Below are 23,724 nucleotides of genomic sequence, written 5' to 3'. Positions count from 1 at the left end.
TCACCCCCTCAGCCCAACAGTGGCCAACACACCAAGGCTGGCACCACCCTCCCCCTCCAACCCCCCAATCGGGGTTTCTAATATGTATGCTACATGGCAGGGCCGGTAAGCCAGAAATCCTAGGAATGGGCTCACTTTCCACCTGCAGGTGAGTGGGGTTGACGCCAGTCCTGCAGTGTCGCCTCCTCAGCGGGCGGAAGGGCTGAGAGGGGCGTCTTGCGCCATCTCTGCAGCGTAGCCCAGTCAAGATCCATGGCCAGAGGTGGGAGGGGCTGGGGGAACTGCACCAGCCTGGCAGGGTAGTCCACGCCTAGAGTTCCTGCTGGAGGTGGCGGGCTGAGAGATGTCGCCTGTGCGTTCCTTGCCTGGAGATTCAAGGGCTTTGTCTCAGCCTCTGCACTGAAATACACTTTAGCTTCTCTAAAAAAATAGATTTATTTTATTTGGAGGCATTGTGCAATTTCTACCCTGACAGGACTGACTACAAGGATTGCCAAGAGCACACCAGGAGCAAAAAGAAGCCCTTCTCGTGAAGGGGAAGAGCTAGCTGCAAGACCCCCACCCCACAAGCAAGGGCGTGTGTGTGTGTGTGTGTGAGAGAGAGAGAGAGTGGGGTGTGCCTGCTACCAAAAAATCAGTGCTTGTTTTTGCTGGCCGTCCAGTTCAGCCCTACAAACAGCTCCACGTCCCATGCCCTAATGATCTGCAGATTGGGAATTCATTGGTTGAGGAATCACTGAGAGTTATTCTGATCCCTAACTTACTTTTTCTACCAGATTCAAGACAAAACACACCAGAGAGAGAGAATGAGAACGCACGGGGCAGGGAGAGAAACCTGCTAGGAAACTTCCTCCAGCTAATCTCTTGATCCACAGATTTCTCACAGGAACAGAGGAAGCGGCCCCCTACTGAGTCAGACCCTTGGTCCACTTAGCTCAGTATTGTCTACCCAGACTGGCAGCGGCTTCTCCAAGGTTACACGGCAGGAGTCCCTCAGAGCCCAAACCCCAACTGAACAACGCATGTGATAGGAAGAGGCCACGTTTCTCCACCAGCGCAGAAAAGAGAGCCACGGAAAGTAGCCCCCTTCCCAGTTCTGCTCAGATGGGCGCAGCGTGGCTGGGGGTGTGGCAAGGGGTCAAATCCAGCCACAGGAAGCCCCTTGCCATGAGCAGGCACAGTCCCGGGAGGCTGAGTGGAGGCTTGTGGGAAAGCCTGGGCCCCCTAGAGAAGGGCACATCGGAAAAAGTTGCTTTTCTTCTGCGGGTCGGGGGTGATCTTCACACCTTGGCTGCTGCCCTGAGGGCTGTTGCCTTCCTAAAGAGGCAAAGAAAACACGCCAATACGCACATAAGCAAGCTGCAAAGGCCTGGAGGAGGGAGTTCTTGCGGAGGCGGCTCCTGGGTGGGCTTGAGCTCTGGGTCTAGGCGAGACACACAGTGGGTGGCTGGGGCCCGGCAGGGTCAGGGGGTCTTTGAAGCTGTGCCCACCCTGCGCCTGGCTGGCCCAAAGGGCACTACAGCCAGCCCGGTGCCCAGTGGGGTGCTTAACTTGGGGGGTGGGCGTGGGGGCGGGGGGGGCCTCCACTGCAACGACTCACCAGTTTCTTGTCCATTTTTGCTTTGATGTCTCTTGCCAGAGTAAAAAATGCCTACAATGACAAGAAGAAATACCGGCGTGGCAAGAAATGCCCCCGAAGGCTGCTTCTGCCCTCTCCTTGCCCAGTCGAAGGTGGTCCCTGGGAAGGGGCCGAGTGAGTCCCCCCATCCCCCCGCCCCCCTTTCAGCCGTCTTTAGCTCCTGAGACGGATCCCAGAAGACCCTCTCTTTGCACCCTGGGGAAAGGGAGGCAGGCGCTGCCGTGCCACACTCCTCATGCCTGGCATTCTGTCCCTTGGCGCCTGGCATGCGGGCTTGCCCAGTGGAAAGGTGTGCACACTGGAGACTTGTTTTGCAGTCCAGCAGGCCTGGCTCCATGCGGAGCAGGAAAGCCCTTGGAGGCCACAGGCGGGGGCAGGACTGCGGCCCATCCCTTCTCCGGCCTTCTGGAGGAGGTTTTCTCCAAAGCAGCTGGATCCGAGCCCTGCCTGGGAGACCTGAAGAGCCCCGGAAGAGCAGTACTTACGTTCTCTACGTTGATGTTTGCCTTTGCACTGGTCTCCATGAACTTGATCCCAAAGCTAACAGCCAGCTGAACAAAACGGAGGGAGAGAGAGCAGGGGCTGAGCCACCATCAGGAAGGCAAAGGCGTCCTGCCCTCTTTAGCAACACAAGGACCAGGGGCGTAGCGAGACCCCCGGGGGCCCAGGGACACAATCTTGGTAGCTGCCCCCCCCCCACTGCAAGTGTTCCAAGCCATGGCCCTTGCGCCTGACATCAGATGCAAGAAGCAGGGCAACAAACATCTCCCCCGCGGCCACCGCCCTGCCTTGGGTCGCCACCCCTGCCCCTTCTTGTCTTTGCCTCCATGACGGCAGCGGACACTCTGGCTGGGCCTCTCCGGCCGGAGTGCCTCTCTCTCCCTCTTGTTGGCTGGCTGAACTGCATGCCTGCCCAGTTCGCCTATGGATGCCGCATGCCTGGGACGTCAGGGAAATGCGACTTCCATAGTTGGACTGCGCAGGTGCGCAGTTCGGCCGGCCAGCTGGCGAGAGAGAGAGAGAGAGAGAGAGAGAGAGAGAGAGAGAGAGAGAGAGAGAGAGAGAGAGAGAGACCAGCGAGGCCTGGCCCAGCCACAGTGCCTGCTGCTGCCGCACAGGGGCAAAGATAAGAAGCGGCAGCAGGGCAAGGGCAGGGGCAGCGGGGCAGTCTGCTTGTGGGCCCCCTGACCCTCTGGGCCCAGGGACATTTGTCCCTGCTTGCCCAGCGGCCGCCACGCCCATGCAAAGGGCCCTTTAGGCTGCTTCCCCTTCTTCAAAAGGTGCAGGACTTCTCACCTGCCTCTGATTATCCCTTACGTTTTAGCCCCCACCCCCCGTCTGCACATGACACTTAGGGCCCCCCCCCACCAGGACCACTGACAAAGGGGCCTCCCCACTTCCTGCTCCTGTTGTAGAAGGAAAGGAAGGGCAAAGCCCTGGGGGCCCCTTGCAGTCCTTCGGGACAAGATGTAGGCCACCTGGAGGGAGCCCCTCAGTCTCCGGACAGTCCCCTGCATCGACCTCACCTTCTCTCCTTGCTCTCGGGAAACCTGGCGCTTGTGGTTCATGTCACACTTGTTCCCTAGGATCATTTTCTCAACATCTGGAGATGCGTGCTAGGGCGAAGAAGAAGAAGACGACCACCACAGGGCGTGATGAGAGCAGGACCCCCGCCTGGAAGGAAGCCCACCCTACACGGACCGCTGTTGCGTCTGCCTGGAAGGCTCCTCCCCCCACCGCTTGGGGCAAGCCGACCAGCTCCCAGGCAGGGAAGGACTCGGGGCTGCTGCGGCTTCAGACTGAGCAGAGATGGCCCATGATGGCACGAGGGCCGGTTCTGTTACCGGAGGCGGAAGCCGTCTCTGTGGCACAGAGCGCCTTGTCTTTGCTTTGGCTGAGAGCCCCACGATGGCCCGATCGGGACAGAGACCGCCTGCCCACAGCGCCCCACGCACTTCACTTGGTGGCAGAGCAGCGTGCAGCTGGGCTGCTTGACCTGGGTGGGGACTGGCCGGCTTGAAGCGTGGGCTCCGCTGCGCTGGATGCCAGCCCATGGCCGGCCCCAGTTCAGTGCTGCCGCTGACCTTGGCAGCCCACACGGCGTAGGATCAGTCTGCCAGAAGAAGCGCCCATCTCGGGAGGGTCTCCTCTGGGTGCCGCCACCCACACAGGGCAGCAGTTCGGGTGTGCCAGGAAGAGGACCTTCTCAGCCGCGTCCCCCCAGCTACCCGCCCTGGAGAGGTTTGCCTGGCAACGTCCTTGTCTTCATTTGGGTGCCAGGCGGATGCCTTCCTCTCCCGGCAAGCTTTGAATGAAGCCTCACCCTCACCCTGCTGGCTCTTGATCACCTAACCAGCTGTTAACTGCGTTGGGGGTTTGTGCTTATTTTCTTCAAGGCCACTGTTGTAGCATGTAAATGTAATAAATACATTACATAAATGTCACTTAAACAAAGCAACATCACTAATTCAGAAGGAAGAACATTCTGCATTAGTCATCTAGTCCATTGACTCCACGGGAATACTTACTTACTTACTTATTTATTTATGACAATGTAATAAATAAATAAATAATACGTATTCCCAGGGAGTCAACGGACTAGATGACTAATGCAGAATGTTCTTGTTGCCAGAACCTAAGGGGTATACTCGTGGGTCAAATGGGCCGTGACCCAATATTTGGCTTAAAATAAGCCAAATCTGGCAACAAGTACCCCACACTCGTGTCTCTGGGTGGTTCACAATGATAAAAGTACATATAAAAACACATAAACACAATCTAAAACTAACCATTTATAAATCAATCACAGAATTAAAAACCTATACATTATTAAGAAGCTAAAAAGCCTGAGTAAAAATATGGGTTTTTAAAGATTTCTTAAAAATGGTCAGAGATGGCACACGGGGATGCCAGATGGGTTCAAGAGAGATTTTAGGGGGGTTTATTCCAGATGAGAACAGCCTGACAGCTGCAAACTTGCGACATGCTGGAAGCCTTTGGTGTGGGTTTCCTCTCCTCGCCTGCTGTGTGCAAGGAAGAACTAAGCCTAGTGCACAGAAGGCGGCTTTTTGCTTTTCTTTTTTTAAGCTGGGCCTTATCATACGCGAGGACACTGGGCCCCTTACCTCTTCAATGTTCCGAACCCAGTTCCGAATATTTTCAAATGACTTCTCATTGGTGATGTCATACACCAGCATGATGCCCTACGGGACAGAAGGAGACAGTGCAAACAGTTGTTCCTGAGCCTCTGAATGAACTGAAGGCCTTGTAAAGCAGTGGTGGAGAGAGCTCGGCAGAGACCAGCGGGGCGGTTTTTCCCAGGGAGCCAACTGGCGGAAGGGACCCAAGGGGGCTGGTCTAGCCAGTGATCTGGGGTGGAATGGAGGGGCAAAGGGGAAGCGAGAGAAGAGTGGTGCAGGCCTGGAGCGGAACAAAGCCTGCAAAAAGAAATGGGGAACCAGGCAGAGACAGCAAGAGAAGGGGACGGCGGCAGGAGAAGAGTGGGGAACGCTCTCAAGCGCAGAAAGGAAAGGGGGCAGCAGCTGTGGGGCAACAGATCACACCAGTCTGAGCACGGAATGGAGATGCTGAAGCTGCAGCCCGGCAGAGCGGGTGGCCCAGCATCTGCGGGGCTTTCGGAGCTGCCTCCAATGCAGTGGGCCTAGGAACACGGGAAGCCGCCCCAGACCGAGTCAGACCTTTGGTCCCTCCAGCTCAGTACTGTCTACCCAGACTGGCAGCGGCTTCTCCAGGGTTGCAGGCAGGAGTCTCTTTCAGCTCTGTCTTGGAGATGCTGCTGCCAGGGAGGGAAACTGGAACCTGTGGATGCTCTTCCCAGAGCGGTGGCTCCATCCCCTGAGGGGGGGAATCTCTTGCAGTGCTCACATTTCTAATCTCCCATTCATATGCAGCCAGGGCAGACTCTGCTTAGTCATTCTTGCTAGCACAAGACCAGCTCTCCTCCCATGCAGGTACAACGCAGGTACTCCCCACCAACTCACCATGGCTCCTCTGTAGTAAGCAGTCGTGATGGTCCGAAACCGTTCCTGTCCAGCAGTGTCCCTGGAGAAGGGAAGAAGAGGCTATAAGGAGGGAGAAACCAGGCAGGTGCCTACGGTGGGAAGGAAGCTCATGGCAACGCCTCCGCTGCTCAGAGCCAGCCGCACCAGAGTGCTCTGCGGTCAGAGGCTATGCAGCCACACTCCTCTGGGTCCTGGCCTCAGCCTGGGGCCATGCATGCTCACCCCAGCAGTCTAGAGAGAAACCGGCTCTCTTTCTCCCACCCCTGTAGGATCCAGAGGAGCCTCTGAATCCCAGTGGCAGGGGAGCTGCAGCAAGAGAGGGCATGCCCTCATCCACCCCTTGCCTGTGGGCTTCACAGAGGCATCTGGGGGGCCACGATGCGAAACAGGATGCTGGACTAGACGGGCCTTCTCAGGCCTGATCTAGCAGGGCTGTTCTTATAAGCTCCCTACCAGATCTGCAGCTTAATCTTCTTGCCATCAAGCTCAATAGTTCTGATCTTGAAATCAATACCTATTTAAAAAAAAAAAAAAGGCAACATGGCAAAAGAATGATAAGCATAGATTATGAGCACAAGCATGAATTCAGGAGCTGACTATCCTAGCAGTCAGAAAAAAATGATGTTTTTGACCAAAAGAAAGCATGACATTTAGAAGTATGGGTGAGTTCCCTGCAGCTATTTGCAATCTAAAGGCACCTCTGTGGGTGTGATGAAGTCTCAGGCTGAGGCTTGATAGGTTCTATTTCAAAGATAACTTTAGAGGTTTCTTTGAGGGAGGGAATTAATTGATGGGGGTGGCATTCAGTGTTCCCTCTAACAGGAATTCCCAGATGTTGTTGACTCCAACTTCCACAATCTCCAGCCAAAGGCCTTTGCAGCCCATAGAGGGTGGTATTCTGTATGATTAGTGGGCGATATAGCAGCTTGTTCACAATTTGTGTACTTGCATCGTGTTAAACTAATCAACACTTAATAACCCAAAGAAACCCTCGCTATTGTTAGGAATGCATTTACTGAGCAGCAAATGTTACAGGAGTCATTCTTGTGTTTTACAGCCGCATAGTTGGCTAAAGCCCACCGGACTTTATGGTGCGACCACACTTGGGAGTACTGCGTACAATTCTGGTCACCACATCTCAAAAAGGACATTGTAGAACTGGGAAAGGTGCAGAAGAGGGCAACCAAGATGATCAGGGGCCTGGAGCACCTTTCTTATGAGGCAAGACTACAACACTTGGGGCTTTTTAGTTTAGAAAAAAAGACGACTGCGGGGAGACATGATAGAGGTCTATAAAATCATGCATGGCGTGGAGAAAGTGGAGAGAGAGAGATTCTTTTCCCTCTCACACAACACTAGAACCAGGGGTCACTCCATGAAATTGATTGCCAGGAGGTCTAGGACCAACAAACGGAAGTACTTTTTTTCACACAACGCGTGATCCACTTGTGGAACTCTCTGCCACAGGATGTGGTGACGGCCAACAACCTGGATGGCTTGAAGAGGGGTTTGGATGACTTCATGGAGGAGAGGTCTATCAATGGCTACTAGTCGGAGGGCTGTGGGCCACCTCCAGCCTCCAAGGCAGGATGCCTCTGAGTCCCAGTTGCAGGGGAGCAACAGCAGGAGGGAGGGCAGGCCCCTTTCAACTCCTGCATCTGTGGCTTCTCAGGGGCATCTGGTGGGCCGCCACTGTGCGGAACAGGAGGCTGGACTAGAGGGGCCTCCTTGGGGGGCCTGATCCGGCAGGGCTGTTCTGATGTTCTTCTGGCTTCGCGCTCCTACGACCAGGGGGAGCCGCTGCCCACCGACGGAGTCTGACCCGGGGGGGGGGGTCCAAGGCAGGGCTGTCGACACGGGCGGGCAGCAGCGACTCTGCTCCTGGGGAACGCAGCCAGGGCCTGGGCAGAGGGAGCTGCCCTTCTGGGGCGGGGAGAGGGGCTGTCTCTCCTCCTGCGGGCCCGCCTGGCGGCCCTGCGCGGGGCTGCACCTGCCGGATGGCCGCCTGCCGCGCGCGCCCACCACGAGCGGGTTGCCATGGCGACCCAGGGGGGCGGGGGGGCGCCGCCCGGCGACGCACCGATGGTGGAGATGAAGGTGGCGTTGAAGGCGTCCTCGCTGAAGCGGAAGAGCGCGCACGTCTTGCCCACGCCGGAGTCGCCGATCAGCAGCAGCTTGAAGAGGTAGTCGTAGGTCTTCGCCATGGTCCTTGGCCGGGCGCCGCCGCCGCCGCGCGCCCCCATTGGCCGGCTGGCACGTCTGCCAGGCCGAGCTGGGCTCGCATTGGCTGCTGCCGCCGCCGGGCATCACCCGGCTCCCGCCCCACGAGAGCCCGGCAGGAAGAGCTGGGCCCGAAAATCCCATTGGTTGACGCAGGGACGTCCGCCTTGGCAGCGCAGCCTCCCATTGGTCAGCGGACCAAGGGGGCGGAAAACCTTCTCTCACTGGCTGGCCACCCTGGCCCCCGTTTCTTTGGGTGGCATAGAAATAAAAAGAGCTAGAGCGACACATGGCGCGGTGGGGAGGAGACCCTGTCCTGGCTCGGCGCGCTCCTTTGCAAGGAGGCTGTTGTGAAGCCGGAGCTCATTCGGAGGGAAGGAGACTCTTCCCACCCCGAGGGAGCGCGCGCAGAGGAGCCCCCGGGGGTGACTGGCTGACTCTAGCCTCTCTGTCTCTAGGGCAGGCCTGCACAACTCGATCCTCTAGTTGCCAAACTCCCATCGTCCCTATTGGCCGCTGTGTCCGACCGGGGATGATGGGAGTTGTTGTCCAACAGCAGCTGGGTACGTTTCCGCCCGTCGGGGCCTCTAGCGCTTTCTTCTCTCTATGGCCCTCCTGAACGGGAACTTCCGGGTGAGGGGAGCAGGAAGTGGGCGTGACCCGGAAGGAACCGCTTGAGGGGGCCGGCGGGCGGGGGCAGCAGCAGCAGTAGTAGCCGCGCCGAGCTTGGGGGCGCCGCCGCTGCCGCCGCCATGTCCGCCAGCGCCGTCTACGTGCTGGACCTGAAGGGAAAGGTGTGGCCCAGCGCCCGGCCCTCCGGCGGGGCGACGCTTCCCCCTCCTGGAGTGGCCGCCTTGGGCCCTGTCAGGAAAGCGGGGCGGGGCCGAGGGGGGGGGCTCCGTGGAGCCTCCAGGTGCAGAGGCAGTCTAGCGCTGGGGAGTGGCGGTGGGCGCTCTTGGCGGCGGCTGCTGCTGCTCGGAGGCCCCCGCAGGGGAGCCGCCCCGTGTCGTAGAAATGGCCTCTGGCTGAGTAGCCGACAGCCGCGGGGGCTGGGGGGTGGTCTTCGCCCCCGCCCTGCCCTCGTCGGGGCACCGGGGGGGGGGTTTGAGGGGGGCTCCTCGGGACAGGCGCTGGCCGGCAGCTGCTGTGGTGCCTCCGTGCTGGGCTCAGCCAGCAGCGGTTTGGGGGCGCGCAGCGGTGGGGGGGGGGAGTGGCGGCTTCCCCTCGCGCACCAGCCTCGCGTGGCCTCCGGGCTCCCGCCTGCGGGTGGGCTGAGAGAGAGCCCTGGCCGGACCCCCGTGGGCGCAGCGGCCCTCTTCGCTCCGAAGGGCAGCTCTGGTGTTGCCTCCTGGGGGGGGGAAGCGGCTTCTCTCTCTGGCCTGGCCCTGCCTTGCTGGCCCGGAGGGACCTCCAGGCGCTCAGGGCCGCCGGGCGCTGCCTGCTGCAGATCCTGCTTGGGGCCCCCAGTGAGCTCCTGGAGGCAGGCAGGGTGCAGAGGCAGGAGCCCAGGCCCTCCTTTCTCCCTGGAGTGGACCGAGGAGAAAAGGGGATCCGTGTTTGGAGGTGGCCCGGCCAGCCTGGGGGTTTGGGGCTCTCCAAAGTGAGGAGATCCCTCTAGGACAGAGATGGGCGAGAGGTCAGTGGGGGGGGGGCAGACTGTGGGTCTGTGCTGGGTCTCTTGGTTGGTCCACTTGTGGCTGTTGGCCGGTGACTTCCACGCCTTGTTTCTCTTCCGTCTGCTAAGGATGTTCTTCCTGCTCCTGCAATTCACTGTTTAGGTCCTCATTTGTCGAAACTACCGTGGAGATGTGGACATGTCCGAAGTGGAGCACTTCATGCCCGTCCTCATGGAGAAGGAGGAAGAAGGTGCCCTTTCCCCCATTCTTGCTCACGGAGGGGTTCGCTTCATGTGGATCAAGCACAACAACTTATATTGTATCCTTTGCCAAAAAAGCCCCTTTGGGAATGAGGGCTTTCTGCTGTTGAGAGGGAAGCAGCTGGCGGATGTGTGGGGCAGGCCCAGCTTGGAAGGTGAGGGGTGTCACAGACTTGGCTAGTAGAAGGAATTGGGGCCCCTGGCAATCCTTTGCACACCTCCCCTTTGAGCAATGCAATCCTAGAGTGCTTGCTAAGGCAGCGTTCGTGGAGAATTGCTAGTATGATGGTCTTTGTAGGGCTAGGCAAAACCTGGCAAGGTTTCTTAAAACGGAAAAGCGTCTGGAGGTCTAGAGACCTGTCAGCTGAGCCAGCAGTAGAAAGGGCCGATGCAATGGTGCGAGCTGTCAGTTCACGGAGCCAGGTGCTGGATTCTGAGGTGGCTGGCCCACCAGTGGTCCCTCTCATTTTTTCCATCTCTGTGCAGAAGGAGTTTTGTTCTGGGCGGCAGGATCAAGGCACTGTGTGTGCACCTGCATTCAGAGAGGGGCCTTCCTGATTCAACCTGAGTGGGATCTAAAATCAACTGAGCAGACATCAGAAATGTGTGCGCATGCGCATGCCTTAGAGGGAGCAGTGTTGCCCACCTCCCACACGGTGCAAATGCTAGGGACCCAGATTGATCCAATGGAGCTGGGCTGGGATGCTGCTACTGAGTGGCTGCTGGGTCAGTATTAAGCAGACTGCCCAGGACCAAGGAGAAGACGGAAGTCCGGTCCAGTCCTCAGCTGCATTCAAGGCTGTGTTGTGGGAGGAGAGAGTCCTTGAGGAAAACCAATGAGTAGGGACAGAGGAGCAGCAGCGGGAGGAAGGAAGGAAGAAGCCGCTGGAATTCCCTCTGGGTGCCAGGAGGACCACAGAGCTCAAGGGGGCCTCGGAGAAGCGGAGCCCTGTCTCAGGATCCTGTGGCAGGGCCTGGAGGAGGAGCTCAGAGAGACAAAGGGTGGGGCAGGCAGCCCCTCAGAGGCCCAGCTGCAGATCCAAGCCCCCATCCGGTGGCTGTGAGGAAAAGCTGGGGTGGAGTCAGTCTCTGTGGAAGGGAAATCTGGCTTGTGGGGGCCGAGGGAAGGATGGTGGCATGAATCTGCAGGCGGGCAAGAGGTGGGGAGGAAATCAGGCCTGTCTTTCAGCCAGGGACTGGCACTCTCCCATCTGGCCCTCATTTCTCTTCCATGCTGGGAGATGGGAACAAGCCTGCACAAACCACCAACTTCCAACGACGCACGTTTTACTGTATTTTTCTGGATCCAAGACTAATCGTCTCCCCCCTCCCCCCCCCTGGTGTTTTGATGTTAGGAAAGGGGGACTGTCTGAAATTCTGTTCCTTTTGGGTAAATGCAGGTATAACCTGTACTTCGCTATATTTTTAAGGGGGTCATCTGAAATGCAGAGTCGTCTTCTGTTTGGGTAAATGTGGTGTTGTGTGTTACATAAAGTTGTCATGTGCTGTTCTGTTCTTGATTGTGTCATCTGTAATCCCACACTTGCTTTGCCATGCCACGAGGAATAAGAAAAGGGGAAAGGGAAGGACGTGGGTAGGCTTCTGTTCCTGAAGAATAGCTGGTGGCAATGGATTAATCCCCCCCCGCTTGATTTTGGGGGGTTGCGGGGGAAGGAGATTTTTTTTGGGGGGAAGGAGATTTTGAGGAGTGCATAAATTGCGGCCTGTGAAGGGACTTCAGCTTGGTGCCCCCCGCCCTGTTCCTTTACAGTATTTCCCAACCTTTTTTGCCTGAAGAAAAAAGCTTGCGCATGCACTTTATCTTATTTATTTATCCTTTTATTTGTTAGGGGGATGGTTCCCTTCTGGTGCATCATGAGGCAAGTTGCCTGCAAAAGCAGGGAATTTAAATTCCCTGCCTTTGTAGTTGACTTGAAGAGTCATCGTGGCCCCCCGGCCAGTGCTCCTTGGCGCGCCGGTTGGGAAATGCTGTGGGTGGGTGTGCGTGTGTAGAACTTCCTGCTCTTAAGTTGCAAGCTCCTTAGCATGGACGCCCAGTGGTTGCAACTTCCAAGAAGAATGCCTGTGTCTCTTTAGTGTTCTCCTTTCTCTACAAAGTGGTCCAGGTGAGCATGAAACGCAAGCTGTCACTCCAACTTGAGGAGATATTGTGACTTGTGGATTTTTGTGCAGAATTGGTTGTGAGTTTGTCTGGAGAAGCATCTTGCAGGAGGCAGTGGACCGCAGAGTTGGGGTCACCTGGAGTATGGGGGGGGGGCTGGAGTGTGCCCAGCTGCTCACACGTTCCTCTTCCCTCCCCCACCCCTGCAGCAGCTTGTGGCATAGAGCCGAATTAGATTTCAGGAAATGATTGCCTCCCTTTGGGAAGCAGTTGCTGGGCATTCTTTTCTGGATGTTGCCCTCTTCATTAGAGTCAGTCTCATGGGCCTCAGGAGTCTCGTCATGTTCTCTGGCCTTGATGTTTCAGGTGTTTTCTGAATATTTCAAAGAGCTGGAAGAAGAGAGCATTCGGGATAATTTTGTGATAATTTATGAACTCTTGGATGAGCTGATGGATTTTGGATATCCCCAAACCACTGACAGCAAAATTTTACAAGAGTAAGTATTCTAGAGAGTAGCAGCCACAGAGAGACTTTAATTTGATTTCAAGTTGTGACAATTGTGAATGGGGAGGGGTTGCGTGGTCTGATGAATCCAGCAAGGAAGTGAGATTGGTCTGGGTGGGGCCAAGGCAAATGATCAGAAGCCATGGCCTAGTCATAGGGTGGGAGGAGCGTGTGCATTTGGGACAGGAGTTCTCATGATTCCTGCTGAGCTGGCAACATGAGAATCGGAAGTGGGGGTTGCTCGTGTCCTTTTGGGGGTGGGGAAGAAATGTTTATGGTGCATGAGAATAATGGTGGTGGACTTTGTTGTTGGGCTGTTGCAGCTTCAGATCTTTGTGTGTATTTGGCTGTAAGAGAAATAGGAATGCAGGATCTGGTTTGAATTGGGCAAATTCATGAATAGCACACACAAGCTGTTTCCTGTCTGACATCAGTGGGGCTAAACCCCTGCTAACTTGGCAAAGAGGCGCCTTTTAACGTGGCAATTCTCTTGTATTTAGTAGGGGGAGAGCAACTGGCCCTCTCCACCCCCAGCACAGCATCCCTCCAGTGGCTGTTGCTGGTATCTGTTTTAAGTTTCTTTTAAAAATGTGAGCCCTTTGGGGACATCTTATTTATTTATTATGTCTCTGTGTAAACTGCCCTGAGCCATTTTTGGAAGGGCGGTATAGAAATCAGATAGATAGATAGATAGATAGATAGATAAATGCCCTTCTAGGGCTGAGAGGTCTGCAGTTTGAACTTCCTGTCTGTACTTGTGAAGGTACATAACCCAAGAAGGCCACAAGCTGGAAACGGGAGCGCCACGCCCTCCTGCCACTGTCACAAATGCGGTCTCTTGGCGATCCGAAGGGATCAAGTACCGGAAAAACGAGGTCTTCTTGGACGTCATCGAATCTGTGAACCTCTTGGTACGTGCAAGCGGGCCCTCTCACGAGTTGCCTGCTGGGTTTCTTTCAAACCCAAATCAAAGCTCTTGGGAGCTGCCTTAGAGCAACTCAGATGTAGCCCCACATCGTCTGTTCTGACTGGCAGCCGCTCACCCAGGATGCAGACAGAAGGAGCTCCCCGAGAGCCCTTGAACCGGTGAGGCTGGCAGGGACTGGGCCCCAGACACCTCCTGTCTGCTGCAAATGGGCTCTGCCACTGAGCAGAGGGAACTCCCCTTATAAACGGCCTTATTCTTATGGGATCTGCAGGCAGCACGGAATTGGGAGGGGTTGCCAGTGCCTCAGCTGAGGGGGTAACTTTCAAAATGACCTTGCTAGCACGGAAAACGGGGGCTGGAAGGGGAAGAGGTCCGTAGAGAGCAATACAAAGTCCCTAACGTGCCTCTAGGCTAAAATAAAATGCACAGAGGTAAAGGACGGCTGGTTTGACAGTAGTGCCCACGAGGCAGCAGGGCCCTGGAGATCCTGCAGCTGAACATGAGGCCGCAGTGTGGCTAAAGGGCTCGTGGCGTTGAGGCTGCATTCGTGGAGCCACACGACAAGGCGCAATGGCCAGGCTTGTTCTCTGCCACCGCCGCCCCAGAGGACAGGGCTAAACCTAACAGGGGCTCCAGTTGCAGGAAGGCCCACTCCAGCCAGCTACTCCGATGGGTGGCGGGCTCTGGCTGGGGAGCCGGGGGCAGGGCGCCCTCCCTCCCTCCCTCCGGATCGGAGTCCCACAAGGCCACCTCCAGCTCTAGAGTTCTGTGAAAAGTCCAACCACTGATTTGTGAGTGGAAATGTTTTGCTCATGAAAGGGTGTTGCAAGGGGCCAAGGTGGCTGTGCTGTACCAAAAGGGCTAGACGAAGAGGAGGAAGGCTTAGACTACTGAGAAGTCAGACTGTGTCGTCATGGGCCAGTTTCTCCTTTGCTTCCTCTTCCTCCAGGTTAGCGCCAATGGGAATGTTCTCCGCAGTGAGATTGTTGGATCCATCAAAATGAGGGTTTTCCTTTCGGGGATGCCAGAACTTCGCCTCGGGTTAAATGACAAAGTTCTCTTTGATAACACAGGGCGTAAGTATCTGCCTCTGCAGTGGCTTCTGCAACATTGTGGGCTCTTCCTCCCCCTCCCCTCAAGCATTTGTCCTGGGAAAGGGTTGCGTCAGGCTTGGGAGGCTTCACTGGGGGAGACTGGGAGAGTCGGTGGGTAGGGATTAGCTGAAGGTGAGTCACACAGCTTGTGGGAGGGGCCACATTCCTGAGGAGGCTCAGTTGGGAAGCTGCTCTTGAGAAGACAAGGCTTAGACCAAGGGAGCTTGGTCTACCCAGAGCTTTGTGAACAGGAGTTTGCTAACAGATCGAAGGAGTTTTGCATGGAGTTTAGCAGGGAAGTGTGCAGCGAGGTGCACAAGTGACCCCCCCCATTGCCACAAAGGAGACACCCATCTCGAGGGGAAGGTGAGTTGAGACAGGATGCCTTAAATACCAGTTGCAGGGGAGCCGCAGCAGTAGGAGAGAGGGCATGTCCTTGGCTCTTACCTGTGGGCTGCTTCCCAAAGGCGGCACCTGGTGGGGCCACTGTGGGAAACGAGAGGCTGGGCTGGATGGGCCTCCTCCTTGGGGGGCCTGGTCCAGCAGCCGGGCTGTTCTTGTGGGCTTGGGAGTGTGCTGGTGCTGATCCTCCGAGCGCAGGTCAGGTGCCCCTCCTCCTCTTCCTCCTCCTCCTTGGACTGCCAGTCTGCCAATCCAGCCTCCAAGCATGGGCCGTTTTCTCTCGTTTTCCTGCCAGGTGGCAAAAGCAAATCCGTGGAGCTGGAGGATGTGAAGTTCCACCAGTGCGTCCGTCTGTCCCGCTTCGAAAACGACAGGACCATTTCTTTCATCCCCCCTGATGGGGAGTTTGAGCTCATGTCCTATCGCCTTAACACTCACGTAAGTGTGAATTGATCTTGGGGTCGCAGGCAGAGTCATTCCTGGGCTTTCAGAAAAGAGAAGAATGGAAGAGAACAAAACAGGCTCCTCCAAGCGTCCTCTCGGGCCAGCCATGGTTGCCGAGTAGCCTCCTTGGTGAGTGGTGCAGCCCTGCGTGTCCCCAGCAGCAGCCGCAACGCAAGCGGGCCAGGTCCCTTCAGGAGCAAAGTGCTGCTTCCCTCCTTCCAGCTTCTCTCTTCCTCCCCACCTAGAAAAGTGTCTGGCCTGGCATCGGCCTGCTTGCAAACCCAGGGTGTTGGCAGAACACCTCAGCTGCAGAGTGGCCCTTCTCAGCTTTTTTATATACCGCTCGTCAACCCAAGTTCTCAAAGCGGTTTGCACAGAAAAATGAATACACAAACAAGATGGCTGCCTGTCCCCCAAAAGCTCACAGTCTAAAAGGAAACACACGGTAGACACCAGCCACAGCCACTGGAGGGGTGCTGGGCTGCTGGGGCTGGATAGGGCCAGTTGCTCTCCCCCTGCTAAATATAAGACAACCGCTAACTGAGACCTGTTGACAGGACTCATTCCACCACCCCCTGCTTGTGCGCTCTCTCTCCCCCCTTTTTTCCTCTTGAATATTTTCCTGGGAGTTGGGGATGTAACATCTGGAGTCTTTGCCTACAGGTCAAGCCCCTGATCTGGATTGAGTCGGTCATTGAGAAGCATTCCCACAGCCGGATCGAGTACATGATCAAGGTTGGTGGTGGACCCTGGAGTGTGCTCTCTCTCTCGCCCCTCTCTGCCTTTCCGCTGGCTTCCCTCCAAGAAGGCAGCAGTTCCTGAGGGACGGGGGTGCAGGTCTGCTCCAAGGGGTCAAGGGCTAAAGCTCTTGGGAGGCCTGGGCCTCCAAGGTCCAGAGAAGTCTGCCGACAGGGAATCCCTGTGGATTTCAGAGGCTTCATGCAGTAGGTTGGTCTGCCACCTGATTAGAGATCTTGTTTGATGCATCAGGTTCACTTGCAGTATATGCAGTTAGAGCCTTTAAAACAGAAGTTTTAAAGAAAGATACCTTCCCTGTTTTGTGCCCCCCCCGCCACCTCTGTGTGAAAAACTCCATTGGAGCATGCCGCCATGCAGTCTGCATGAGGCAGACTGTTCCATTGTCTAACAGCTAGGGAATTGTCTGCTTGCTTGTCATTTCCTGCCTGCTTGTCATTTCAGCCCACAAGTTCCAGCCTTGACCTCAGGAGCAGCAGAGAGCAAGTCCACTCCCTTTTCCAAAATAGTGTCCCCTCCCCTCCCCCCACAAATTAGCAGACATGTCTGTTTAGTCCAGTAAGAGGCTTTTAGTTGTTGGATGTTGCTGTAAGGGTTTGCTTAGGAGGAAGGTCGCACGAAGGCCCACTGTGGTCCATCTGAGTTATAAATGGGGAAGCTTGGAGACAGATCTTGGCCTAATCCGGGGCAGCTCAAATGGAGCTCACTGTCTGCTAAGGAAACAGAGGTGACTCCTTCCTGGTTTAAGCACTCCTGGCTGCAACTCTGTCTTGAAAAGCTGAGCGAGTGTCCGACTGAAAGGGACCCCCTGCTAGCTGGATTTTAAGTGTGTGTGTGTGTGTGTGTGTGTGTGTGTGTGTGTGTGTGTGTGTGTGTGCGTGCTGAGGTTCTTTGACTCTCTTCAGGCCAAGAGCCAGTTCAAGCGCCGATCCACGGCCAACAATGTGGAGATCCACATTCCTGTTCCGAATGACGCCGACTCGCCAAAGTTCAAAACCACTGTGGGGAGTGTCAAGTGGGTGCCTGAGAACAGCGCCATCATGTGGTCTATCAAATCCTTCCCGGTAAGCTGTTTTCTGAGGATTCCTAAAAACGTCAGCAGTTGGGAGTCAGAGCCATGGCCCGTATAGCCCCCCTTCCCCCGGGGGGCACTAAGATCCCTTGGGGTACTTGAAGGGCTCCCAGGGGGTATTCGGAGCCCTCCTGCCCCCCCCCCACTGCTCTACCAAGGATCGCTGGCTTGAAGCAGATGCATCCTCGGCACTGTGGGGGCCTGATGCCGACTCACAGCAGAAGACCTCCGTGTGGCTGCTGTTGCTCCTCCTCGCTGTGGTTGCTCTTCTGGATCCTGTCTCCTAACTGCAGCTGGTTGAGTTCCAGCTGCTCACCGCGGCGTGCCTGTTGGCCAGAGGAGACTGGCTGGCTCCCTTGGCTGTCGAGAGAGGCTGCTGCTCAAGGCACAGCTGGCAGGCCAATCCCAGCGGGGGCTGAGGATGGAGGATGCTGGGCAGTTGTGCGCGAAGGGCTTCCTGCCCGGATCAGGTGCCCGCATCTTCCCGTTCAGGTTTCAGGCTGGGGATGTGCCTAGGTTTCTCTGGAGATGGAGAGACGGGTGGCAGCAGGAGTGTGTTCACTGCGTCGAGGGCAGCGATTAATTCCGGTGGTGGTGCAGGAAAATTTATTAGTTAGTTAGTTAGTTAGTTACCACATTTATAAACCGCCCCATCCAAAGGCTCTGGGTGGTGTACAACAAACTTAAAACTACATAAAAACACACACCATTTAAAGCACAGTGCTAAACAATATAAAAACAATTCAAAAACCATTGAAAACTAATTAAAATACTTTAAAATACTTTTACTTACAAACCTTGGAAGGCCAGGCCAAACAAGTAAGTTGAGGAAGAATGGGGGTTGGCAGGTCTGCAGGCTGTGTGGCGGGAAGGGAAGCTTCCTCGCAGTTTCCCCTCCCAGCTCTCCTGCCTGCTCTCTTTGACCTGGGGGGACAATTCCAGCCACCCACAGAACCTCACCGAGCTCCTTGGCAGTGCCAGGCTGGGGCAGAATGAATCGGATTTGATTGTGGATGGAGGTGCCAACCTGGTATGCATTACGAGGACTTAGTTGGGGAGGCTAGTGGCCCGGTTTGGTCCTGGCTTCTCCCTGCGGGGTTCTCGGATGTGGAGCAGGTGAGAGGACCTGGCTTGGCGAATGCTTTGGGGGGACTTCAGCATTCACTTTGGGACCAAATTGTCCACAGCAGTTCATAGCAGCCATGACAGCGGTGGCCCATCCCAAATGCTCTTGGGACTGATGCATGTTGCTGGCCGCACGCTCCATTTATTTTTATTTATTTATTAAAACATTTTTATACCGCCCAAAACTTGCATCTGTGGGTGGTTTACAGCAGAATAAAAACAAAGTAAAACATTCTTTAAGACAAAAATGGGGGGGGAGGGGGACACACATTACAACAATTTAAAAAAATTAAAATAACATTTAAAACAGCATTAAAACCATTAAAACAACATTAATTAAAAGCCTGGGTGAAGAAATGTGTTTTTAGGGACTTTTTAAAAGCTGCCAGAGACGAGGAGGCTCTTATTTCACTAGGGAGCGCATTCCAAAGTCTCGGGGCAGCAGCAGAGAAGGCCGCTGGAGGCAGCTGCAGACGGACCTCTCCTGATGACCTCAGTGGGCGGTGGGGTTCATGCCGAAGAAGGCGTTCGCTTAAGTGCCCAGGGCCCAAACTGTTTAGGGCTTTATAGGTTACTAGTATTTTTAAGCCCGTTAAAATAACGGGCGCTAGTACCTTTTTTGGGGGGGTGTGTGTTTCCTTTATTCCTTCTCCCAGAGAAGAGTCACCGTCCTCCTCCGTCCATGGCGGGGCCGAGTGCGGCCGCCAGCGGGCCGGGCCCAGTCCTCTCGCTGCGGCCGCCATCGGCCCCAGTCGCCCCGCCGCAGCCTCCGCTGCCAGCAGGCCCAGTCTTTTCGCCGGCCGGCAGCGGGCTCAGTTCCCCCGCCCGCGGCCTCCGCCGCCAACGGGCCCAGTCGCCCCGCCGCAGCCTCCGCTGCCAGCGGGCCCAGTCTTTCCGCCGGCCGCCAGCGGGCTCAGTTCCCCTGCCCGCGGCCTCTGCCGTCAACGGGCCCAGTCTCCCCGGCGCGGCCGCCTTTGCCCTCCTCAACATGGCCGCCCGTGTCTGGGCGGCCGTATCTTTTTTGGCCGATCTGGGCATGCGCTCTGCGCATGCCCAGAACAGCCCAAAAAGACACGGGCAGCACGGCTGCACACCTAACCATTTTATGGTATAGGATAACCAGCACCTTGTATTTTGCCCGGAAACATATCGGCAACCAGTGTAGCTCCTTCAATACAGGAGTCATATGGTCTCTCCGAGATGACCCAGAGACCAGCCTGGCTGCTGCACTCTGGACCAACTGTAGTTTCTGGACTACGTACAAGGGCAGACCCACATACAGAGCATTGCAGTAATCCAGTCTGGAGGTTACCAGCAGATGTATCACTGTTTTGAGGTCGTTCACCTCAAGAAACGGACGCAGCTGGCGTATCAGCCGAAGCTGATAGAAGGCACTTCTGGCCACCGCCTCAACCTGGGAGACCAGGGAGAGGCTCGGATCCAGAAGCACCCCTAGACTGCGTACCTGTTCCTTCTGGGGAAGTGTGACCCCATCCAGAACAGGCAGATCAAAATCATCTCTCGAGTTCCGACCCCAGACAATGAGTACCTCCGTCTTAGCCAGATTCAGTCTCAGTTTGTTATCCCTCATCCAGCCCATCACCAACTCCAGGCAGGCATTTAGGGAGGTTATGCCCTCTCCCAGTGATGCTGACATGGAGAAATAGATTTGGGTGTCATCTGCATACTGGTAGCACCCTGCACCAAATCTCCTGATGATCTCTCCCAGCGGTTTCATGTAGATATTAAACAACATTGGAGACAGTATGAAGCCCTGGGAAAGACTCAGTCTTTCACTCTCTGATCAGGGAGGCGTTCCCCGGTGGGGGCTCCTGTGACTTCCGCATTGTCATGGACGGAACACCATCTGGCTGAGGTTCAGTCTGCAGTCACAGTCCACCTCTGGAGGAGTGAAGGACCTGTTGGGATGATCCGCCCGAGAAGACTATTGGATCCACTAGAATTCCAAGAAACTTTAGAAGGTTTTAGGGTTTAGGATTGATCCTGTTGATGCCCTGGTGGAGGTTTGGAACAATGAACTCAATAGGGCAGTGGACACGATCCACAGTCAGCTGAGTTGTTTAGGGTCATGAGAGGACTAATCTGGTCCCCTCCTTTCCTGACCTTGGACCTGGAACTAGTGGTTGACCACTGTGATGCTTCTAAGAGACAGACACAATCTCTCATTTTTGAGCCGACTTAGAGACCACATTTGATGTGTGCTGTGACTTGCTCTCGGGAAATTGCTGCTTCTTGCGCAGAGGTGTGTCCTGTCTGAGAGTTGGATGAGGGATGCCGGGACTGACCTCCCCCCTCCCTCTGCTGCCTGCAGGGTGGGAAGGAGTACCTGATGCGGGCCCACTTCGGACTCCCCAGTGTGGAAGCTGAGGACAAGGAGGGGAAGCCACCCATCAGTGTGAAGTTTGAAATCCCCTATTTCACCACCTCTGGGATCCAGGTGGGTGTCTCTTGACCTCTGGGCCTTCTCCCCGCCCCCCCCTTTTCAGGGTTTTATCACTGACAGCCAAGCTAAATGTGGCAGAGGGGATTCAGCCCCACTGGGAGTGCTCCGGGTTCCATTTCAGTAGAAGGGTGTCTCTCCTGGAGAGGAGAGCTGGTCTTGTGGGAGCAAGCATGACTTGTCCCCATAGCTAAGCAGGGTCTGCCCTGGTTGCATCTGAATGGGAGACCTGATGTGTGAGCATTGTAAGATTTTTCGCCTCTTAGGGGATGGAGCTGCTCTGGGAAGAGCAGAAGGTTCCAAGTTCCCGCCCTGGCAGCAGCTCCAAGATGGGGGTGAGAGAGATTGCTGCCTGCAACCTTGGAGAAGCCGCTGCCAGTCTGTGAAGACAATACTGAGCTAGATAGACCAATGGTCTGACTCAGTATGTGGCAGCTTCCTATGTTCTCCCTGGCCCCAGTCACCCCCACCAGTGTTCCCTCTCACTGGGATTCCCAGATGTTGATGACTACAACTCCCATGATTCCCCAGCAAAAGCCATTGCAGCTGGGCCTTCTGGGAGCTGTAGTCAACAACATCTGGGCATCCCTGTGAGAGGGAACACCGATCCCCACCCAGGAGGACCGTTGTGTGTAGTGGGGGAATCCCCCCCTTTCCAGCTTAGGGCGTTGGCCCCCGTCCCCTATCAGGGTAACTCCTTCCTTCTTGCAGGTCCGCTACTTGAAGATCATTGAGAAGAGTGGCTATCAGGCGTTGCCTTGGGTGCGCTACATCACCCAGAACGGGGGTAAGTGCTTTCCCCTCCCCATGACTTGGAAAGCTGCCAGGGAGGGGCCATGGGGTGGGTGAGCTGTTCTTGGGTGGGAAGGGGCTGGAGAGAGCTGGTGCTTAGCGGCTGCCCCCCCCTCCACCTCGCAGGCCCCCCAGGGGTGTGCTGAGTGCAGTCTAGACCCTCTGGGGAGATCCAGGGGAGCCAAAGCGGGGGGGGGGGAGGAGCAGAGACTTCAAGGGACATTCAGAGTCCCTTCCTCCCATCTTGCTTTTCCTGCCCTAGATTACCAACTCCGGACATAATCAGAAGCACCTGCCTGCCACAGACCAGAGAACAGCTCTTGGCTTCCAGTCCAGAGAGGCGTCTGGTGGTCCTGGAAGGGCTTGGAGGTGGCTGCGGGAGCTGGCTGGCTGCAAGCGGGGTCAGGCCCAGCCCTCGACACTGTGCTTGGGCCAGGAGGCTGCAGGACTTGCCAATGTTTGTTTGTTTTGTTCTGTTCAGTGTTGAGCATGTTAGCAGCTGCCCTGAGAGGAAGCCAGGAGCTGGTCTCTGGGAAGCCTGTTCCATCTGACTTCTCAGCTCCCGGAGCTCAGCCGCCTCCTCCTCCTCCTCCTCCTCCTCCTCCTCCTCCCCGCTTCCTCTTGAAGCCATTTGTATTAGCCAAATCTCTCTTGCCCGGGGACCCCCTGCTGCTGCTGCTGCTGCTGACACTTCTGAATGCTAACCAGTCCCAGTCCCTCCCTGTAGTCTTTCCCCTGGAAACCCTCGAGAAGCCAGCTTTGCTCCGGGCTGTGCTGCTTTGCAAGGAAATCCTCATCTAGGTGTCTGAAGATAGCCCGCTGGCTCTTGCCAAAGGGCGTTCGGCATGGAGGCCTCAGCTGTTTTGCACAGCACATGCTGACGTGCAACGGAGAGAGGACATCCCGTTCGTGGCCGTCCAGGTCGCACAGATCATAGCTGAGGCGGCAGGCTTGTGTCTGGACTGTGCTGCTTCTGACGCTTGCGTGATTGAGCAGTCCTTCGTTAGAAAAGAAAATCCCTGCTCAGAATGAGGTGTCGCAGAGAAGGAATCTAGCCTGACAGGCTGGTTCTCTGGATGGCAGGAATTTTGGTCTGGAGGAATATTTGATCATGTGAGCCCCCGCCTGAAGTCGTACGGTCCAGGTAGGGGGTTGCCAGGTCATTTGCTCTTTGTGAGAGAACTTGGCCATAAACACGCCTGTTGCAATGAGAGCCCAGTGAGTGGTGCACGATAACAGATGGTCCAAGCTGCCCGCTTGAAGGAGCCTGGCTCAAGAGCTGAGTGAGGGGGAAATGGAAGGCAGGCCCGGGCTTCCTCCACATCTAGGTCCATTTGTTCCATCGGAGAGATCCCTTCTCTGCACCTGTTCTAGCAGAAAGGCCACTATTTCCCTGTGCTTGTTTAGCTTTCCTCCTGTTAGTTGCTCCCTTCCTCTTTGGAGCTGCGGGTTTCAATTTCATGACTTGTTTACAGTGTCTACTAAATCAGTGTTGGCTGCTGGAAAAGCAGATGTTAAATGTGAGTTTCGGAACCTGATGCCCACCCTGTGTCTGACAGCTTTGGAGGTTGGAAACGGCTGTCTCTGGAAACGTGGCTCCTATGGTGCTCTGCTTGGCCAAATGGAAACCCTGAAGGCAAGGCAGAGCATGAATGGGGACGTCTTGTGGCCTTCTGCTACGGTGGAAAACGCCGCTCCACTGCTGGGGGTGGAGTGTTGCTTCAGCACTGCTAATGGTGGCTCCCAAGAGCTGGGCACCGGCCACCCGCTGCCTCCCTCCATCTGTCAGAAACATTGTCAAGGATGCATCATGTCTTCAAAAGGTCATTGTTGGTGTTTCCTAAACGTCTGTTGAGATAAACTACCTTGCTTGATTGAGATTTTGAGTGAGGACCTGGGTGGTTTGTGATTCCACGATTGGGATGTCTGGACAAAGTGTTTGGAGATCATCTCAGAGGTCAAATGCCAGAGGCACAGTCTGTGGCAAATCCTCCTCTGAAGTACTAGAAGCACAGTGGCCGCAACAGCTGCTGGTGGCGATACCATTGTCCTGTCCTCACCAAATAACAGGAAACCATCTTCTTGATTAACGCTGTACATGTACGCACACAAACTTTGGTTCAGTTGCCCACACTAGTGTGTGTGTGTGTGTGTGTGTGTGTGTGTAGGAGAGAGATGTGCTCCTGCACCAACAGAGTTGTTCCCTGCCACCCAAATCCCATGTTTTACTATGGAATTGGTTTATTCAGTGACACAAACACAGAGC

General features: G+C 55.7%; 2 protein-coding genes across 4 annotated transcripts; one reads left to right on the top strand and one right to left on the bottom strand.

Moving 5' to 3' along the window:
* Nucleotides 1-416: 416 nt before the first annotated feature.
* RAB8A (RAB8A, member RAS oncogene family) lies at nt 417-7,988 on the bottom strand. 2 transcript variants are annotated; one of them, XM_053300732.1, is made up of 8 exons: nt 7,742-7,979; nt 6,115-6,175; nt 5,641-5,701; nt 4,765-4,842; nt 3,166-3,255; nt 2,125-2,190; nt 1,601-1,651; nt 417-1,317 (listed from the first exon to the last, which is right to left on the bottom strand). In XM_053300732.1, the coding sequence occupies exons 1-8, from the start codon at nt 7,902-7,904 to the stop codon at nt 1,225-1,227; spliced, it is 663 nt and encodes a 220-aa protein (XP_053156707.1). In that variant the 5' UTR covers nt 7,905-7,979; the 3' UTR covers nt 417-1,224. The 2 variants fall into 2 exon arrangements, with proteins under 2 accessions (XP_053156707.1, XP_053156706.1); XM_053300731.1 differs by lacking the exon at nt 6,115-6,175 and having other exon boundaries at nt 7,742-7,988.
* A 432-nt stretch (nt 7,989-8,420) lies between these two features.
* Nucleotides 8,421-23,338, top strand: AP1M1 (adaptor related protein complex 1 subunit mu 1). 2 transcript variants are annotated; one of them, XM_053300730.1, is made up of 12 exons: nt 8,421-8,444; nt 9,660-9,816; nt 11,816-11,883; nt 12,246-12,376; nt 13,148-13,295; nt 14,262-14,388; nt 15,104-15,246; nt 15,916-15,987; nt 16,914-17,072; nt 20,538-20,663; nt 21,378-21,453; nt 21,721-23,338. In XM_053300730.1, exons 2-12 carry the CDS (start codon nt 9,696-9,698, stop codon nt 21,738-21,740), a joined length of 1,191 nt encoding a protein of 396 aa, XP_053156705.1. In that variant the 5' UTR covers nt 8,421-8,444; nt 9,660-9,695; the 3' UTR covers nt 21,741-23,338. The 2 variants fall into 2 exon arrangements, with proteins under 2 accessions (XP_053156705.1, XP_053156704.1); XM_053300729.1 differs by lacking the exon at nt 8,421-8,444 and adding an exon at nt 8,521-8,675.
* The last annotated feature ends 386 nt before the right edge of the window (nt 23,339-23,724 follow it).

This window comes from Hemicordylus capensis, chromosome 2 (assembly GCF_027244095.1).
Source record: "Hemicordylus capensis ecotype Gifberg chromosome 2, rHemCap1.1.pri, whole genome shotgun sequence".
Lineage (NCBI taxonomy): Eukaryota > Metazoa > Chordata > Lepidosauria > Squamata > Cordylidae > Hemicordylus > Hemicordylus capensis.
The sequence above is the reverse complement of the archived record's forward strand: the minus strand, read 5'-3'. Positions and strand labels throughout refer to the sequence as shown.

Excerpts from the sequence above, each read along its gene's own strand:
- AP1M1 (XM_053300729.1), top strand. The coding sequence starts at position 8,634 with ATGTCCGCCAGCGCCGTCTACGTGCTGGACCTGAAGGGAAAG. Across the intron at positions 15,247-15,915 it reads CCTATCGCCTTAACACTCAC|GTCAAGCCCCTGATCTGGAT; the intron begins GTAAGTGTGAAT and ends CTTTGCCTACAG. Across the intron at positions 15,988-16,913 it reads GGATCGAGTACATGATCAAG|GCCAAGAGCCAGTTCAAGCG; the intron begins GTTGGTGGTGGA and ends GACTCTCTTCAG.
- RAB8A (XM_053300731.1), bottom strand. The coding sequence starts at position 7,968 with ATGCCCGGCGGCGGCAGCAGCCAATGCGAGCCCAGCTCGGCCTGGCAG. Across the intron at positions 4,843-5,640 it reads CTTACTACAGAGGAGCCATG|GGCATCATGCTGGTGTATGA; the intron begins GTGAGTTGGTGG and ends TCTGTCCCGTAG. Across the intron at positions 1,318-1,600 it reads CAAAAATGGACAAGAAACTG|GAAGGCAACAGCCCTCAGGG; the intron begins GTGAGTCGTTGC and ends TTGCCTCTTTAG.